At 45.2% G+C, this 18,878-nt stretch overlaps 1 protein-coding gene across 1 annotated transcript in view; it reads right to left on the bottom strand.

Moving 5' to 3' along the window:
* Nucleotides 1-425: 425 nt before the first annotated feature.
* PTPRR (protein tyrosine phosphatase receptor type R) overlaps nucleotides 426-18,878 on the bottom strand; it is a 226,120-nt gene continuing 207,667 nt past the window's right edge. Inside the window, exons 13-14 of the mRNA XM_058559189.1 lie at nucleotides 15,801-15,914; nucleotides 426-1,029 (exon numbers count right to left, since the gene is read on the bottom strand). Coding sequence (XP_058415172.1) covers nucleotides 936-1,029; nucleotides 15,801-15,914 — 208 coding nt within the window. The 3' untranslated portion in view covers nucleotides 426-935. The remainder of the gene's footprint in view (nucleotides 1,030-15,800; nucleotides 15,915-18,878) is intronic.

Below are 18,878 nucleotides of genomic sequence, written 5' to 3'. Positions count from 1 at the left end.
TTTAAGGATGTGCATGGCAGCATCCTTTTGAAGAACCTCTGGAAATGGGACAGGTTACATCATTCCCAAAGGCTCCCTCTGATTGGGAGAGACTCCAGGTAGACAGCATATTCAAAAGTTTCTCCTTAGGAAAAGAAACAGGTGTTTAAAATTCTTGATACGTCGTAGTTGCTACAAATTTGTTTTTCCCTTTGAAGGTGAAATGACTCACAATGAGAAATACCTTGGGTAGAGTCCCGGAGCAGAGGCCACCTGGAGGCCCAAGGATAGAGAGTAAGGACATAGACACCCAATGACAATCGTTGTGCTCTTGGTTGATTGACAGGAGATACTGATCAATACACTTGCAACAGGGCATATTATCAAGACACATTTCCATATAAAATAGTTACAACTTTTGATCTTTTTTTCAAAAACAAGGACTTATTTGTTAAAAATCTGTCATCAATTGCTTGCACCTTCAGTGGCAAGACTCTGGTAACTGAGGAAGGTGACAGCACTGGGGACAGGGGCGTGACTGGCTGACGTCTGTTCATAGGCAGGTTTGCAAACACGGAAGCGTCTACACAGACAAGCATCCTCTTTCCAGCAGCTCTTCCCGTTGTCACCGGACAACACGTGTCACCGAGCATTTCATACACACACTCTGTGTGGCAGGTGTCAGGACACAAAACAGAATCCTGCACAGCTGTGTGAGACATTGTCACACCTCCACCAGCTCGGGACGTCCATCATAGCGTGGGGAGGCTCACGAATGCACTCACATACGCGAGGGCTGGCAATCGCTAATATGTTGCCGTTTTCCACAGTCCGTGCTGCAGTGTGGCGTCGGGGCTTCTCCTTCCTTCCACCTCAGGAAACTCCTTCTAGAAGCCTCAGGTGGGTAATTGATTCCTCACCCCCAGAGATGGACGGTCGGGCGAATCTTCAGAGAATCACTGGACAGTTTCTGCCGAAAGCCGGCTCTCGTACAGACAGAGAGCATGGTGCACAAACTCATACTGCTCACTGGTCTGGACCATGCCGCCCCTGCAGGGAAGAGATGACACGAGAAGTTACTGCTACACCCCGCAAGCTAAGGGACACAGAGACCACGTCCAGGCCAGGTTGTCGTGCCCACAACACACAGCAGTGGGCCTGGTGACTCTTGCCTGTGTCCGGATGACCCAGCTGGGGGACTGGATGTGCTGATGTACGTACGGGCTTAACACAGTGCTGGCACACAACAGCGTTTGGTCAAGTTCACCTGCACGCCTTCCCAGGGAGGCTGTACTGCGCCCGATGGTGAAGTGTCTGGACTTTGAGCCCAGCCAGGCTGCCCGAGTTCAAACCCTCCCCTGCCGTTTGTTAGCTGTGTGACCATGGGAAAGTTCCTCCATTTCCTCCTCTGTTCAGGTGGGGTAATGCCAGAACCTACTTCACAGGATCGTGGTGAGGTTAAATGAATTCACGCATCTGGAGTGTTCATGGTACTTCTCAGTTGCCTTGTCATGCATCTATGTTAAAATGGTTTGTGCACCTGGATTAAAATTGATTGAAGCAGGTTTACCACCAAAACTCAGCTGTGAAACGTCACTCTTTCCACAAGTAAAAGGCCACCACCTGGACTGGTCTCTTTGAGCTCGTTGTGGAAGCAGCCCAGCCTTGGGTGGGGTGTGCTCGGTGTCCAAACACAGTAGCAGGTGGGCCCTAAATGAGCTGGAAAAAGGGAATCGGCTCTGGTTTCCTCTTGTGGTCGTCATTGTGGTCACTAGTTACCCAGCACGCCTTTGTTACCAGATTGGTAGAAGGCAGCTGCCTGCATGAGAAATGATGATGCTTTTCATTATACTTTTATAGATAAAATACCTGTATTACACCTTGCTCTTTATAATGATGGTTCTTCTACTTGGCAAACCTACTAGACGCTAGTATGAACGTTACTTATTTTTCCTGCTCACTGAGTAACAGCATCACTGTTAGTAACAGTTGGAAGTCCTATAAATATAGTCTCCACAACTCTGAGGTCATACAACCAATTTTGAAACTGTTTTAGCCAGTTCTTCCTAGCGGCTGTTGTTACCACTCAAAATAATTTTTAGACCATATAAGCACTTCGACTTAAAAACAAGATATATTGCCTCTTTGTAACATAATTTCTGGTTAGTGGTAATAACTAAAACTGAATTTGTATCTGCGTTTACTTGTCAATCTCTATAAATATAAGCTTACAAGATATTAAAGCAGTAAGACTTCATCCTTCAAACTAAACCAAGCAGTCGACATGATGCCAAAATGATGTATTTTGCAAGAAATAAAGATGTAAATATGCAGTTTTTGGTGATAGCAACTTATTGGCAGAAATATTTCATTGTTTTTTTTTTTCCCCTAGAACTGTACAATTTATTGTTCTGAATGCAACTTGCTGGCCAACGTGTTCCTTGGTCATAAGCTGACAACAGAAATGGCCAGCTGAGGATGTCGTAACTCTTAGCTGGAGGATGAAATCTGGGCACACCTAAAAACATAGCAGGTGTCCGGAAGATGCTGGCCTTGACCGTGAAGCTGGGGAGATACACCCACGGTAAATATTAGGGCAGCTCCAAGGAGCTCAGAGGTGCCTCCCTTCCTCTGGCATTCACACAGCTCAGGGGATCGTCCGTCCTCCCCCTTGAGCTGCAGACAGTGTGTGGAGGCTTATATGTGCTCCATCCCACGGGCTCTGGTCTGTGGACTTCCTCTCGCCCTTTCTCTCACTCTGAGGCAAGATTTTCCCTTCTTGTCTGTTCTGATGAGAACTGGTATTTATAGGTCCAACTGGTGAATGAAGGGAGATACAGTCTAGGTTTTAATAACTCAAATGGGCGAGCAGTGAATTTTAATTTTACCCCAGATGGGTGAGTAGTGAATTTTAATGTGTGGAGTGTATTCACTGTGACTTTCTGTTAACTAAGTTAAGGTTATTTCAGCCAATAAAGGTGGGGAAGATGGGGAAACAAACTCATTGGTTGTAGCTAGCAAAATTCTTGCTGGTCTGAAGGCTCAAGAAAGGTATGTGAAAAGTTATATCACTTCCCACTTAATTTGGAAAATAAAAATAAAGACTTGGCGTCAGAGGGATCCTCAGAGATCATCTATTCCTGTCTCTGACAGAATGTAGTCTTTCTAGAAGGGAGCAGCCACATAGCAGATGGTCAGCTAGCCTCTGCTGGAATGCTCGTGGGCGAGGTACCCTTAGAGCCCGCCTTTCCCAGAGTTGGCAGGAACACCTTTGAAGACATCAAAATAAATCTGCTCCTCTCCAGCTGTCACCCCATTGGTCAAACTGAAATAACCCAAAAAAGTCTTAAGCCTCCTCTTGTAGTTACACAATAGCTCTCTAAACACTGGAAAACAAGCATCAAAGTCCCAAGATCTTCTCTTCTCCAGACTAAACATCCTGTGTCCACTCAGCATTTCTGTACAGCCTGGTTTCCCTGTCACTCCTCCGTCTCGTCTCCCTCTTCCCTAGGTCATTTCATCAGCTAGGACCTTCTTGGAGTGTTGTGTCTACTCCCGAGGGGATCTCGTCAGCGGGAATTTTCTCCCTTGAGCTACATGTTACAGGCCAACGAGGCTGCGTTTGCCGGCGCGTCGGGTGGTAAGACCCCACAGGGCCTAGCTAGTGCCTGTTGCTCAGCAAGCGTTTTAGGATACTGAGTGAAGGTTTAGGTTAATGAAAAAGTCCACAGGATTTTTTTGAATGTGAAAATTACAGCTCTCTTCCATTCTGTACTTATGCTATTGAATTTTTGAAATTAAATGCAAGACCTTCTATTTATTCCTATTAATTTCAACTTGTTGGTTTCAGCACAAAGTTCTTATTTACTGAAATCACTATTCCTATCATTCACTATGTTAGCCTCCCATGTCTCACTTCCAGCTTCGGGTGTTCCTGATTTTTAACAAGCATACCTTATATCTTTTTATCTGTCATTTAAAGTGGTAGAAAAAGACAGGGCCAAGGTAGGGTCTTTATTATAAGTAATTTGATATCATGTTACATACTGTCTAATCCCATTCCATTATTGTTTCCAACTAGGTCATAGGTCCTCTAAGGGCAGGCGTGATGTCACAGTCTCGTATTTGCAACAGTGAAAAGCACTTACTGGTCCTAAGTAAATACCTGTTAAGGGGTTCCCCAGGCCATGATATTTTCACGTGAAAACAGACAAACTCCAGGCTAAAAGAGGCAAACGGTGTCCCACAATGCATTCACTGGAGGCTGGCTCAAACTCAGGAACTCACCACCATCATCTTTGAAAATATTTAATAAATGTCCAATTGCATATATTGGTATGTAGAATACTCTGTTGAGCTTTGTAAGATCTTAAAATCTAGGATTACCCTGCAGATTTTACTCTATTATAGGACAAATACAGTCTTTTTATAAACTGGCCATAGTAAAAAAATACCCAAGCAGCAGCTACAGTGCCTATAAACAAAATACATTATGGAATCCGTGAACAATGCTAGACTAATTATGGAACCCTCAGGATAGCCCTGTAATAATTCACCCTCCAGGAGAGCTCTGACTTGGTCCCCAGGCATCTTTCAGGTCAGACAGGGCCCCTTGGACTTGCTGAAGCTGGGATCTGTGTCACTGATGTAGACTTCCTAACCAAGCTGGTCTTTGAAGGTAAGAAGAAGGGATGCCCATTTATTACTTTAAAAGGCATCATCCAACTCCCTTTTAGAGAGCAGGCACTAAAATTAATCTTGACCTCCAATAGATCACAGTTTAAACTCAACCAAGGGTAAGATTTGAAAAGATTTCCATAGCGATCAAGATGATGCTCCAGTAGAGAAGGCCTCTGGGGCCCAGACAGCTGGACCATCACCTGGCGGGCAGCTTGACATCACCACCATCACTCAGTACATCGTGTTAGAGCATTGTCTCTCCCGGGAGAGCCCTCTTCAGGTACAAATCTTTTCCCAGCAAGAGTAACACATTCAGCTGCAATGCACTGCCAAGCAGGAGCTAGTTTATCATAGAGAAACGTCGTATACAACCAGGGCAGGGAGCCCCGTTCCTGTGAGAGGGTCAACCGGCTTGAAAAGAGTTGGAACACCACGGTGTCAGGTTCATTCTCAGCAGGGACCAGAGTGTGTTAAGAGGTAAAAAGACACCATTCGTGTTGTCTCCACCACCCACTAGCTGCCTTCTTTATGTCTTACATAATCTTTGCACTGCTCAGTTTTCTCATCTGCAAAAGGACAAGGTAATAAAATGATAGCGTCTACCTCATAGCATTGTTGTCTATGGGGTAGACATGGGATGGGATGGTCCATTTAAAATGTCCAGCACACAGCTGAGCACACGTAGACGCCATATTGTTAGCTATGTTATTGTTACTGTTACTCTTGGGACTCTCTGGTCAACAAGACTGTTTGGAAGGCTCTGGGGTGGGGCCTCCAAGGCCTTGGACAACTAAGAGCAACACTGGCAGAGGACACAGTGTTGCCAGGTCAAGCGAGCCTAGATGGAAAGATCCAGATCCGTTTCCAAATATTGGCCAGCTCAGAAGTCCACTGCGGTGGAGGCAGGTGATGCTGTGGAAGGAAGGGGGCTCGGAGTCTGACAGATTCGAGCTTGAATCCTTGCTTTGGAAGCTGCTGGCTATATGATTTTGGACAAATCATTTAATCCTTCCCAGCCAGGTTTTCCTCAATTGTAAAATGACATCAATGACAAACTGCAGCAGATTGTGAGGATTAAACGAGTCAGAGTTCCTCCCAGAATCCCCAGAAGCCCAGGTCCCACGGTGGTGCCTTCTGGGCACGGGCTGCCTGGAGGAGGAGATGCGGCCTTCAGAACATCTCCTGATCCCAATTTTGACCAGGGCAGTCTTGCTTTCTGTTGTTTTTTTAAATTATCGTTTTTGCATCGGTTTTCCATCCTGGTGTTCTGTGGGAGATTCTGTCTTCTCATTGTTTTGTTTCCCATTGTTTACAAAGAAATTTGAAAACCACCAGCCTGGCAGACAGCACTTACCTAGTCAGTTTTCTAGTTTTGCAAGGTTGGAATGAGATAATCCATAAAACGCTCAGCACAGTGGCTGTTATTTAGTGGTAACAAGTAAATGCTCCACGTTTTTCTCTTGTTCTTTTGGTCATCGTTTAGTTAACACCATGCCCAGGGCAATCATGCACCTGGTTTGCCTGGGACAGTCCTGGTTCACGCCTGTTGTCCTGGTGTCATTATTAATTGAGCCACCTTTCACTCTCAGAACTGCCTTGCTTTGGAGGATAAATTATTTGCTTATCCTAATTATGCCCATTCCAGGCTGTGGAAGAAAGTCATTTCTTTGATTGCAAAAGTGGTTTTAGCTGTGTGGCTCTGATTTCTTTGTGGCCATAGACTATGGACCCTGTATCTGGCCAGGCCAGAGAAAATTCAGATAAGCGGCCCTTCCAGAAATGTCAGATATCTCACATCACACAGGCCCCACCCAACACAAAAGTCAGTGTCCTCTCGTCTCCGTGCAGGGAGGCACGTAGCTGTGTCAGCTGTGGGTGAACTCCGTCAGAAGGAAAATGTAGTTCTTCCCTTTGCTGCTGGGCGAGCATGTCGAAAGAACCCCTCCAGAGGCCCAGGAGAGAGATCTGGGTTTTAACATGTTAAAATTGTGACCTTTTGTGACTATTAACTCACACGTACAGAGAGCAGCCTTTCCTGCCGCCCCGCCCAGCTCGCATCCGGTCTAATCAGGAGACAGAAGAAATTCTGCAGCGCTGACTCACTCTGGGCTAACAATGGAACTACACGCCTTAGCTTTTTATTATGTTCGAATCTGGAATTCTTGTGGTAAAGTTTGGTATGGTAAATTTAGAACAAAAGGTGTGGGTGTTAATGTGCCTCGTGGGTAGATCTCCCACAGCTGGGGCTGGAGTCCAGCAAGGCCGGAGTCTGTGCTGTCACCCAGTGCCTCTACAAAGGTTGTCCCCACGTCTTTGTTCAGATGTCACATCAAGCAGGGAGAACGTAACGCAAATGTTTTGACTGATTCTGACCAGGTATTCTGAACACAGATGCTTTCCCTACAAAGTATTTGTAGGACATGAAAGCCAGCACAGGTCAAATGAAAATTCAATGATAATTTAATGCTCTAGTTTATTTTGAGTTCCATTTTTTGCCTGAAAATTAGCCGATTTTCTTCTGAACACCCAGGTTAACACTCAATTAACTCCAAGCTGAGAAGAAGGAAAAGGTTGTCTTGGCAACACCTGGGCAAGTCAATTGGCACAATCTGTTTTACAAGAGGACCTCGTTATGATCTCAGGAACCGTGACATCGGGTAAATCCAGACCAATTTCTAGGGCTTTCTCTTTAAGTGTCTTTAAAATAAGTAAACCAAAATGTCCAATTCCTGATCTTCACATGGGATCTCTGAAATTCATTAATTAAAGGAATCTCTGTGACTATTTGGGAAGGCAGGGGATCTGGCTAAACGTAAGGCTAAGGCTGATATAAATTATACCAACAGGTGGAAATTTTAGCTTCGGAATTACTTTAACCAAGTTTTGGAAACAATTTTTTGGGGACACATATTAGCCTAGGATTCTGATGGCAGGTATATTCCTCCTCTTAGGTTGTCACAGCTAAAAAAAGAAAAAACCATCAACTGAGGTGATTAATCACTACATTGGAACAATGATGTGACGCACACTGGAAGCATTTTCTATCCTGTCTGGATGTCACTCCAGTTTGAGGTCTCCGGGGTAAGGATGCTCAGGACAACTGCAGATTTCACCACCGACTCTCAAAAGGGAGGAGCGGACAGATTGTTTCCTGTTTCTGAAGAAGGAAAAAGAAAAAGAAGAAAAGAAAAAGGCCTCGGGACCGCATATTGTTTTACATGTTTCATTTCCCAAATTCTGTTTTCACATTCTTCCAGTGTCCAGAGGTGCCGAATGGGATTGAAAGAAAGAAGTTGCCTAAGATCAGCCTGCAGGGGGACGAGTTCGGTTCCTCTCTGCCTGGACGTCTCTGATGGTCACATCTTGCTCCTTAGTCACCCTCCTGTAACATCCACGTGCATGGGAGCATTCTCTGAGTTTCCTGGGCCATTTTATTATATGGATTATTATTATTACATTTTAAAGGGACAGGTGCTTCTCTCCTACTCAGTGTGTAAATGACCTTCTGTCACCATCTCATGGTGAAAGCTTGGTGTCCAAAAGCCTAAATGGATCTCTTGTAGCAGAAGCTAAACACAGTGAAAGCTGGTTGGTTTGGCTTTAATGGAAACTGGAATTCTTAATTAGGTGATATAGTCATAGGATCTTAGTGATATTTAAGAGTAGAAGATTTAAACAACATATAGAAGGGCTTTCTAAGTAATAAAACATGATTACACTGTGTCCAGTTTAGTACTAATGCTATGGTTCCTTTTTTTCACCATAATTTTTGAAAATTGTTGACCTATGCATGTGTGGTAACTTTCCATTAACAGGAAAACGTGACTGAGCAAAATATCCCTTTTCACAGCCATGATGATCAATAGAAAGTTCATTGTTCTTCTCATGTTCAGAAATTAATAATAAATAATCTAAACTGAAACCATCAGAGATAACAATTTTCCCTGGTTTATATAGCAACTAGTTCAGGGTCAATGTCAAAGTCGGGGTTAGAATGTGGACTTCCTCTCTCTTAATCTGTACTTAACCCATTTAGGGCTCCCACTCCAGAAAACAATAGTCTTTTGGGAACCAAACAAATCCAGAATTTAGCCAATCTAACTGGAAATTTCGTTTAGAGTGTTAAAAAAAAAGACAGTCAAATGTGTTATGTGACCTTGGATACATCATTCACTCCTTCAGGTCTTGGATTCCCCTGAAGGATGAGAGATTTGTACAATATTCTTATGGCCAGATTTTTTTTAACCATCCTTTTCCTAGTAGGTGTTCAGCAAATGTTATGACCGTCTGTAATTGCCATTCCATTGTTCTCTACGGAAACAAATGTTCAAAGACTCCAAGACCGCAAGAGTGAAAGGGATTTCAGAAAGCCACGATCACTTCCCCGCCACTGAATCCAGAATGGAAAAGGCATCTTACTGGAGGGGTCCTCAGATCCACTTGCATTCCCAGCATTATTTGTAGACCAAAGAAACACACATACATGTGGATCACTAATCTTCAAATGTATGTAGGTGATATTGTGAGTCACAGAACGAAAATTATAAGCATTATGGGGTTTAAAATACAACTACTAGGTTGGGGTCCATGAAATATTTTATTCTTAAAAGTGGGGTCCCCATACCAGAAGAGGTTGGGGACCACTGTTACGCCCCATCTCTCTTTTTACGTACGTAGACGGAGTGACAAGTGGATGCACAGGGATTAGGGGCAGAGCCAGGGTTAGCACCAGATGCTTGACCTCTGGCCCAGCGTCTCTGGCACCTCAGTCTCTCAGGGCTGCCTGCTTACCAGTCTCACAAGCCAGTGCTCAGCTCCAACTGCCTGCCACCAACTTCATCTTTTAATTGAAAACAAATGCCATGGGAATGAAGGAATGAGCCATGAATGCACTTCTAAATAAAACACCTGTGGGTGCCTTGCACTGAATTTGAACTCCTATTTGGAAAAAAAGAAATCCTATTTTAGTTCAAAATTTGCTCAAAAGTATTATTAAAAGGAGACTCACAGACTCATGAATCTGCAGTGGGAACTGTAGCATCTATTAATAGAAGTTGCCCTGAAGCCAATAAAAATAATGCCTTGCCAGAGAATAAGGAATCCGTCAAATGGCTTTGTCATTGTTGTTACACTGGAAACATCCATTCAGCACGATACACTCACCTCTAAACCAGACCGTTTGTCTTTATTGCTAAAATGCGGATTTGTGATCTGAGTACAAATTACCTGTTTTTGTCATGTTGAATAACAATGATCAGGTGTTCTAATTTGGGGGGATTGGGGGAGATCACGTTTTTGATCTTGCTCGATGCTCAAACTCTTGACTTAACCATTACAAACAAGCCCATTTTAAGTATCCAAACCACTGTCTTTCTTTTTCTTTGCTGTTCACCGTGCCCTGGGCTTCTCAGAGGAGGCAGACATGAGTGGGGCGTGGGGGGTAGATTCTAAAGGGTGTGCAGTGTGCAGCGTGGATCACGAGTGGGTAGAGGATGTGTTGAAGAGGATGAAAGGACAGGGAAATCCCGTGAGCTTGTACCCTGCACAGCACAAAATACCAGTGCTCGACGTGCTGCGAGGGCCCTGTCATTTGTGTACTCTGCAGGATGCTTCAATGAGTCAGTCTCATCCTTTTCTCCCCCTTCTTGTGGTCCCCACCCAGGCTCAAATCCCCATGCCATCTCCAGTCTTCTCTCCACCACCAAACTTCTTGAAAGAACGGTTTATCTTTATTATTCTTCAACTTCTTTCCCTCCCATTTGGATGGTCTTTGAGGAAAGTTTCGTGTGGTCAAATAAATGTGAATAGTGCTTAAAGGAAGCTACACGGGTTCCGGGCTGGGGGACTTATCAGGTCCTTTAATGCTTTATCACCTACTGTGAATATCCAAGTGAAGAGGAATTCAAAGAAATACAGTATACTGCTTTTTTTCAAACTTAGTTGAGAACCTATTTATTGCCTGAACACAGTCTAAGAGAGTCTGGCACTTAGCAGGCTCTCCCAGTCGAATGCCCTGAGAGACACATCTGGAAAAGCCTGCTAAGGAAGCCGTCTTTCCACACCCCAGTGCCTGACACACGCTCAGCAGCAGGTGTTCACTGAATGTTTGCTGAATGAATGAACGAGTGTACATGTGATCCAGGAGCACCACTCTGAGAGCTTGGGGTAATGCTCTGCTGTCACTGTCTGGAAATATTTAATAGTTTTTGAAAAAGGGGCCCCACATTTTCATGTTGCACTGGGCCCTCAAGTTAGGTAGCTGACCTTGATGGAGGCGTCCCTTGCTAATGCTCTTCTGCTTCCTCTCCTGGCCCCTCACCTTCCCAGTGCCCAGAGCTGTCTACAGTCTCCTCGACTGTGGGGTCTCAGGGGTGCCCAGCTCTGGAGCCCTCTCTTCAATCTGCTTGATCGAAACCCATGTTCTGAATATGTTGATGACGTGGGGGTCACCCTCCCTCCAGCTGCCACACTGGAAACGGTGGATCACCCTGTTTATCAAAGTGTTAACGGCTGAGAAGACGTGGAGAGTCATCTCACTTCCTATCTCTAGGTTGAATGAACTTCAAAGACTGCTCTCTCAGAGCAGCATTTCAGATAGTCACTCAGCACGGATGTTTAGGTTTCCTCCACAGACAGACGGTTTGGGATGAGACAACTGTCCTACGTCCCTCAGATTCTACTAACAAGGCAACTGCTGACGGTACCCCTCTATCTACTCATGAAGCAGCTCTCATTCATGCGAACCATTGTTTTAAAAATCATGGTGTCATTGCATTTTCTTTTAATTGGTAACGCATTATCGAGGAGACGTGTTTTTGTCAGGCAGTTTCACAACCAATATATTCCCAAAGCCTGTTTACCTTTATCTATAACAGTCACATGTTTTGAGTTAGAAATCAGAAATCCTGGATTCCAAAGAGGATGACCTTGGGCAAGTTACTTGATATCTCAAATTCGTTGTTTCCTTGTTTTAAAAAACGGGACCAAGGAATACCTCTTTTCCTACTCTTGGGTCCACTTTGGGAGTTACAAGAGACCTATGCTTTGAAGACCATGGTGGAGAGACCGTAATCAGACAGACTTCCGGGTGTTGAGAGTGCTTTCTGGAATGTCTGGAGACAGATCCAGAACTGAAGGCAAGAACGGCCACAGAGAAAGGACGGTCACGGAGACCAGGGAGGGACAAGGTCTGAAGAACTGATGAGGAACGGTAAGCTGCCAGAGCCGCAAGGCGGACGTTTGGATTCTCTGAGACCAGATTTCCCTTCACCGGCTGGAGCTGAGGACGTGGTCAATGGTGGCAGTCATCTACACTGGAATTTAAAAAGTGAAGTCTGACAGGAAAGAGCTGAGGAACTGACGCAAGAGGCAAGAATGATGGGGAAAGAAGCTGAATGGGGTGAAGGAAAGGAGGAAGGTTTCTGTTTTGCTTTTCATAATACCTAGGGGAATACTCAACAAGAAAAGGAAAATCTATGTTGATCCTATGAAGGAAGGAAGGCAAAGGAAAGACCTTTCAAGGAAAGTTCTAAGGAGAGGATCCGTTTCACAAACAACAGAAGCAGCTGCTCGGAAAGAGTTTACGTAGAAGAGATCCTGATTAATAAATCAGTGAGAATGATTTCGAGACACATACTGGCAGCAATTCAAATCCAGGGGGTGGGGAGCCATAGGCTTCAGATCAACAGAGAAGTGGGATGTTTTGAGGATCCTATCAGCAGTAAAAGACAAGCCTTGTGGGAAGACCTTGGTGAAGAGAGAAGGCCAAGGCTAAAATCTCTGACCATTTGCTTTAGGAAGGAAGGAGCCGATAGGGGAGGCATTGTGATACGGTTTAAAAAATGCATTTGTGATTCCATTCAAAGCTGGAGGACAATTTGGTGGATTTGACAGGGACTGTGACCCAGAAGTGGAAACCCAGGTGGAGGTCAGGCTACAGGAGCAGTGGGGCGGTGGGAGGAGCGGGGGTGAAGAGCCCGGATTTAAGACTAAGAGCCAAAACAAGCAGCAAACCAAGCTTGTTCTTGCAGGGTGTTGTTCTAAGTAGGGCCAGAGCAGGTGCTGGAGGCAGTCGGCTTGGGGTCAGTTTAGAGCCATGCAGGTATCCGGGTTCACGGAGTTCAGCACCGGCCAGCAGGAAAGCAGGGTGCAGGGGTGTGAACTGGCGTTCTGGGGGACTTGGGGTCCGTGCAGGAGCCTTGTTTACAGAAGCACAAGGCGGGAGAGAGAAGTCACTGGGGGAGCAGCTCTGGCTGACCGTGTGTCCCTCCCCTGAGGCAGAAGGACAGAGTGTGAAGTGAAGCCATGGGATCCTATTCCAGCTGGGTGGATGGTCTGGAGGGGAGGCAGGGGGCCTTCAGGAGACTAAGGGAGCAATCGTAGGAGAAGGGGCAGAGATCTATGGAGCTGATCCTATGCACAACAAGAAAATGGTTCTGGAAGCAGTTACATGTGGGGTATGGAAAGGGGGGAGCAAGGAGGGTAGAGAGGGTAAGGAACATGGCTAAGTTCTGCACGGGTGTAACCTTGTCTCCACGTTGCTGAAGCCTGGGGGCTGGGTATTACTAGCTGCAGTTTACAGATGCTATGTGCATGGACAATGACTGTGTGAATCTGACTGCACGCTTATCACGTGCCGGGGGCTTTACTGTTCTCTCTGAACCCTTACAACAACTATAGGAAGTAGACGCTGTCATTACTTCCATTTTCCAGATGAGAAAACCAAGACGCAATCCAGTGACTCGCCTGAGGCCACACAGGCAGGAAACGTTGCAGCCAGGATGCAAACCACGCAATGTGCTTCCAGAATCTCAACCACCGCGTTGAACAGGCTCTAAGAAGTCAGTCAGAGTCGAGAGGAAAGAGAGGGAAGATGCACTCGCAGAGACTCAGGGGCTGTTATTAAAAGGAGACAAGGAGCAGCTGGGACGGGGAGGGAACACCTCACCGGAAAGGGGATTCAGATGTTTAATTTTTAGAGATAGGAGAAATTGTACCAAGAATTTTAGTAATAATGAAGAGGACGACAACACAGAGAACCTTTGCTGAGGTTCTTATCTCACTGAATTTTCAGAATAATTCTCTTGTCTCTTTTATTGAAATCCCAGAATCCAGTGCATGGTAGGTGCTCAATAAATACTTGTCCAATGAATCTTAAAAGGTAGCTCTCCACTGTCAGGAATCTCCAGGTCACAGGACTGAAGTCCGAGAGGCTCAGCTCCCGTGGCCTCTTGTTTTATTACTTCACAGCATTGACCTGTCTGAAATCATCCTGTTTATTTCTTGGCTCTTTTACTGTCTGTCTGTCTCTCTCTCTCTGTGTCAGCTTGTAAACCCTGGGAGAGCAGAGCCTCACTCATCTTGTTAATGCTGTACTCGAAGCATCTAGAACAATGCCTTGGGCACAGGAGGTAACTGATAAGTATTCGCTGCATGAATAACGGAAGAGAACCTTTCAGGACACCTCTTCTTCCAGTGCAGCACACTGAACTGCAGAGCAGAGGGGCCGGCTGCTCACGTGCCAGTTTGGCATCTTTCTCTCTGTGCCTGTTCTCAAGGAGCATCTGCTCACTTTCTCCATCACTGACTCAACTGTTCATTTACCCAGCTAGGCTCAGTTGTGGAGCAATGAAGAAGAGAGGTTTCTTGTTTGTTCTGTTTTCAACAAATAAACAGAGATCATCACAAAGGTACCCAACCATCTCTATATAAAAATGGCTGTTCCACCTCACACTCGTTAGGATGGTGACTAGTAAAATAACCCAACGGGCCAGCCCGGTGGCGTAGCGGTTAAGTTCGCGGGCTCCGCTTTGGCGGCCCGGGGTTCACCGGTTTGGATCCTGGGCTTGGACCTGTGCACTGCTCATCAAGCCGTGCTGAGGCGGCGTCCCACATACAGCAACTAGAAGGATGTACAACTATGACATACAGCTATCTACTGGGGCTTTGGGGAGAAAAAAGGAAAAAAAAGAGGAGGATTGGCAACAGATGTTAGCTCAGGGCCAATCTTCCTCAAAAAAAAAAAAACCCAACAAATAGAATCTAACAAGTGTTGGCAAGGATGTGTAGAAGTTGGAAAGCTTGTGCACTGTTGGTGGGAATGTAAATGGTGCAGCCACTGTAGAAAACAGGATGGCAGTTCCTCAAAAAATTAAAAATGGAATTACTACATGATACAACAATCTCATTTCTGGGTACATACCCAAAGAATCTCAAACAACTCTTTGTACATCCATGTTCATAGCAGCACTATTCACAATAGCCAAAAGGTGGGAGCAACCCAAGTGTTCATCAATGGAGGAACGGAGAAACAAAATATGTATGTATATACAAGGGAATATTATTCAGCCTTAAAAAGGAAGGAAATTCTGACACATGCCACAACATGGATAAATCTTGAGGATATTATGTTGAGTGAAATAAACCAATCACAAAAGGACAAATACTTAATCATTCCATTCATACGAGGTACCTAGAGTCGTCAAACTCATAGAGACAGAAGGTGAACCGCAGGTGCCAGGGCCTGGGAGGAGGGAGGAGTGGGGAGTTGTTGTTTAATGAGGACAGAGTTTTTCAAGATGAAAAGAGTTCTGCAGATGGTTGCATAACAGTGAGAATGTACTTAACACTACTGAACTGTACTCTTAAAATGGTTAAGATGGTAAATTTTGTTATGTGCATTTTTTCATAATTAAAAAAAAGTAGACTGAAAAAAAGATGACGCTTGATAGCACGATATATGCTTCATTTTAAAGGATCAAGATCCTAAAGTGGATGGTTCCATCAAGTCCACTGAAGATGCAGAGCACACACAAAGGAGCGCACCCAAAGGACCACACAGGCAGGAGCAGAGGTGAAGACCACGAAGGAACAGCTTCCGCCACGCACACCCTGTGCTGGAGATGAGGACAGGGTGAGCAGGAGCTTTTGGCTTTGGACTCCTGATGGTCAGTGTTGCAGATAACACTTCCTTGGATGGCTTTTTAATGTAATGTCTATTCTTGAGCATTTACACACATCTCTATAGAGACTCAGGACTTCGGAGCCTGCGATGTTTAGAACAGTAGGCTGACCAGATCAGGCTGTGACGGACAAGGCTGCGCTGAGGGAGGTCCCTATCACGAAGTCCCAAGGACACTCACCTGTCTACTCGAAGCTGGCAGACGATGCTGAGCGCGTCGACAGTTCCTTCTTCTTTTAGCTGTTGACAGCCAATGGATGTGGCGATGAAACACCCCGTCCTACCTATCCCCGCACTGAAAAGAAAAGATGAGGAATATCAGGTGGAGGAAAAACAGCAAAGATAAAACACACTCTTTTAAAGGGCGCTTTACGATCTGAAACAGCAGCTGCATCAACAAGAGTCGTCAGGAGCTGAGGATCACAGTCCCGGCCATGTGCTGCGTGCACACTGCACTCCGTCTGTGGTTACAGTGGGATGAGCGGGGTGAGGGGCCATGGGTGGGAGGACCGTGAAGAAGGCACTGTAAATAGTCCACGGAGAAGACTTGGGGCCTGAATTCAGGTGAGGCGTGGGCTCTAGAAAGGAGGGAAAGACTTACACATGTCACTCGTGTGAATCTGGAGGATGCAGTTGAACAGGGAGAAAAGCAAAAAGTCAAAGACGGCCTCTCCCAGAGGATGGGAGACTGGTGGTGCCAGTGACTCTGCGGAGAGTTCTGGAACAAGTCTGATTTGAGGGAGGGAGAGGGGAGCTTGGTCTCAGATACACTGACGCTGAACCCCCAGGAATAACTGAAGATTCAGTTCTGTTTGGGAGAGCGATGTGTCTGGGGGCACGTATTTCCAAGTCACTGATGTGCAGGTGGCAGCGAACGGAAACTCTGTCCATCCAGGAGGGTTTGCACACTCGTCTGCTTTAGATGTATGTCACCGGCCTAACAAGCCTGTCTCTCTCTTGCTGTCTTTCTTAGCAATTTCAACCACTAATAGTTGTCATGTAAATTTCTCTCAAATCTACATCCAAATTCCCTAAATTTCTCAACTCTGGATTGGCATCCCATCTCCTAGCTGGAAATCCGGATGTAACTGTTTCGCACCTGCTTCACTTCAATGTGTCTAAATTCAATGCATCTAAAACAGGATTAATTATCTTTTCCCTCAATGGTATTACCAGTCAGCCACAAGTTTTCCAGCCTAGAAATCTTGGCGCCATCTTCAACACCTCCCCCTCTCTCAACTCCCACGTCCAATCTGTCACCAGCTCTTACATTTCCACCTCTACTGAGCTTTTGGGATCCAGGCTTTCCTTCCTATAGCCTGTGCTCAAGTTTTCGACCTCTCCTTACTTCATGATTAGCAATGATCTCACGATGGTTTCCAAGCCTCAAGTCTTTTCCAAGCCTCATGATACACACAGCTGCCAGGTTCGTCTTTCTAAAACAGGGACTTGATCGTATTACTCTCTACTCAAAGACTGTAGATGCTCCCATAGTGACAGCACCATGTCAGAGCCTCATTGGTCATGACCTGGCAGCCTATGACTGTGACCAACTTCTTACTGTGCTCCCTGTACCTTTGTGCCACTTTTTTTTTTGTGAGGAAGACTAGCTCTGAGCTAACATCCGATGCCAATCCTCCTCTTTGTTGCTGAGGAAGATTGGCCCTGGGCTAACATCCGTGCCCATCTTCCTCTACTTTATATGGGACGCCACCACAGCATGGCTTGACAAGTGGTGTGTCGGTGTGCGCCTAGGATCTGAACCTGCGAATCCCAGGCCGCCAAAGCGGAGCACTCGCACTTAACCGCTGCACCACTGGGCCGGCCCAGCCACTTTTTAAATTTACAGGAATTATTGCCAAAAATGCCTTTTATTTTCCAATTTTCCTTTGTGTGTTAAAGATTTTCTTCAGTCAGAAATGCCCTCCCTACCACCTTTTAAAACCACAAACACTGGTCATTTTTTAAGATCCTGTTCAACATCATTCCAACTTTTAGAGGCTTTCTTCAGTCACCATGGTTTGAATTAATAGTTCCCCTCTTGGCACTCAAATAGCATTTACTTCTCATATTTGGCACTTGTTTCCTCCTGAATGTGAGTGCAGAGGAATTCAGAGGTGGAATGGGTCCTTTTTGGTTGAAGTGCCTGTAGTTTGTTTCACTGAAGAGAGAGGGTTTGAACTGCACCCTGCGAATGGCAGGCATTTTGGCTCTCATGACTGAGAATATTCCATGGATGAGAAGGATATAAAGAATTGCTGCAGAACAGGATACATGATGTGCAACAGTGGGTAGACTAGCTTGTCTTGAAAAGAAAGTTCTTTTAGAGAAATAGTGGGAAATAAGACTGGGAAGATACACTGCGCTCTATAAACGATCTTACATGGAAAGCTGAGAGGTCTGGTCTTCATTCTCTTCAACAGTGATACTCTTTTTTTTTTTTTGAGAATTTTGTGAAAACTATGAACTTTCACTTCCCAGAAAAATTCATGTGACTTTACATACCCAAATTTGTTCAGGCAATTTGAAGGCATTCACTCACCCCTGAGTTCATCCATAGACCCCAGGTCAAGAACTTATGGTCCAGGCAATGGGAAGCCATTGAGAAGTTCTGAGCAGGAACTCATGTGACAAAAGAGGGTTTTAGGAACATGCACGCAGTAGGCCATACTGGGGGTGGGGCATCGGGAAGTGGGGTGTGTTTGTGCAATTAGCCGACTACTTCTAAAACACACGATGAGGTCATAAGGGCCTGAACTTGGTGGTTGGGCAGGAAGGGATGATTACGGGAGACGCTTTGAAGGGAAAGCCAATCTGGTGACTGATTAGATACTGCAGCTGGAGCTGAGAGGAGGGCCAAAGATAACTGTCAACAATTGGGGTCGAGTGCCTGGAAAAAAGATGGTCTCATTCTTAGAAATAGCAATCAGAAGGGGAGCTGATTTTATAGGGGAAGTGGCCAGTTCGTTTTAGACATCCTGAGTGTTTCATGGTTTTGGGTGGAGGACAGGTCCAGCCCTAAAGCACGGCCAATTAGGCTGCTTTTCTTTGCCCCCATGCTAAGTTTAGGATCAGGCCTAGAGCTAGAAACTGGATAATGATGCCTTTGAATAAATCAGTAAACTTTATTCTTAATTAAACCACAAAGGTTCAAAATGAAGGAGGCCAAAATTATAATCTAAAATAATGTATTTTACTTATTAAAGGTTTTTGCAAAAGCCATCTTATAAGACTTATGAGGTTAAACAAAGCAAGACAA

The sequence above is a fragment of the Diceros bicornis genome, chromosome 17 (assembly GCF_020826845.1).
Source record: "Diceros bicornis minor isolate mBicDic1 chromosome 17, mDicBic1.mat.cur, whole genome shotgun sequence".
Taxonomy (NCBI): Eukaryota; Metazoa; Chordata; class Mammalia; order Perissodactyla; family Rhinocerotidae; genus Diceros; species Diceros bicornis.
The sequence above is the reverse complement of the archived record's forward strand: the minus strand, read 5'-3'. Positions and strand labels throughout refer to the sequence as shown.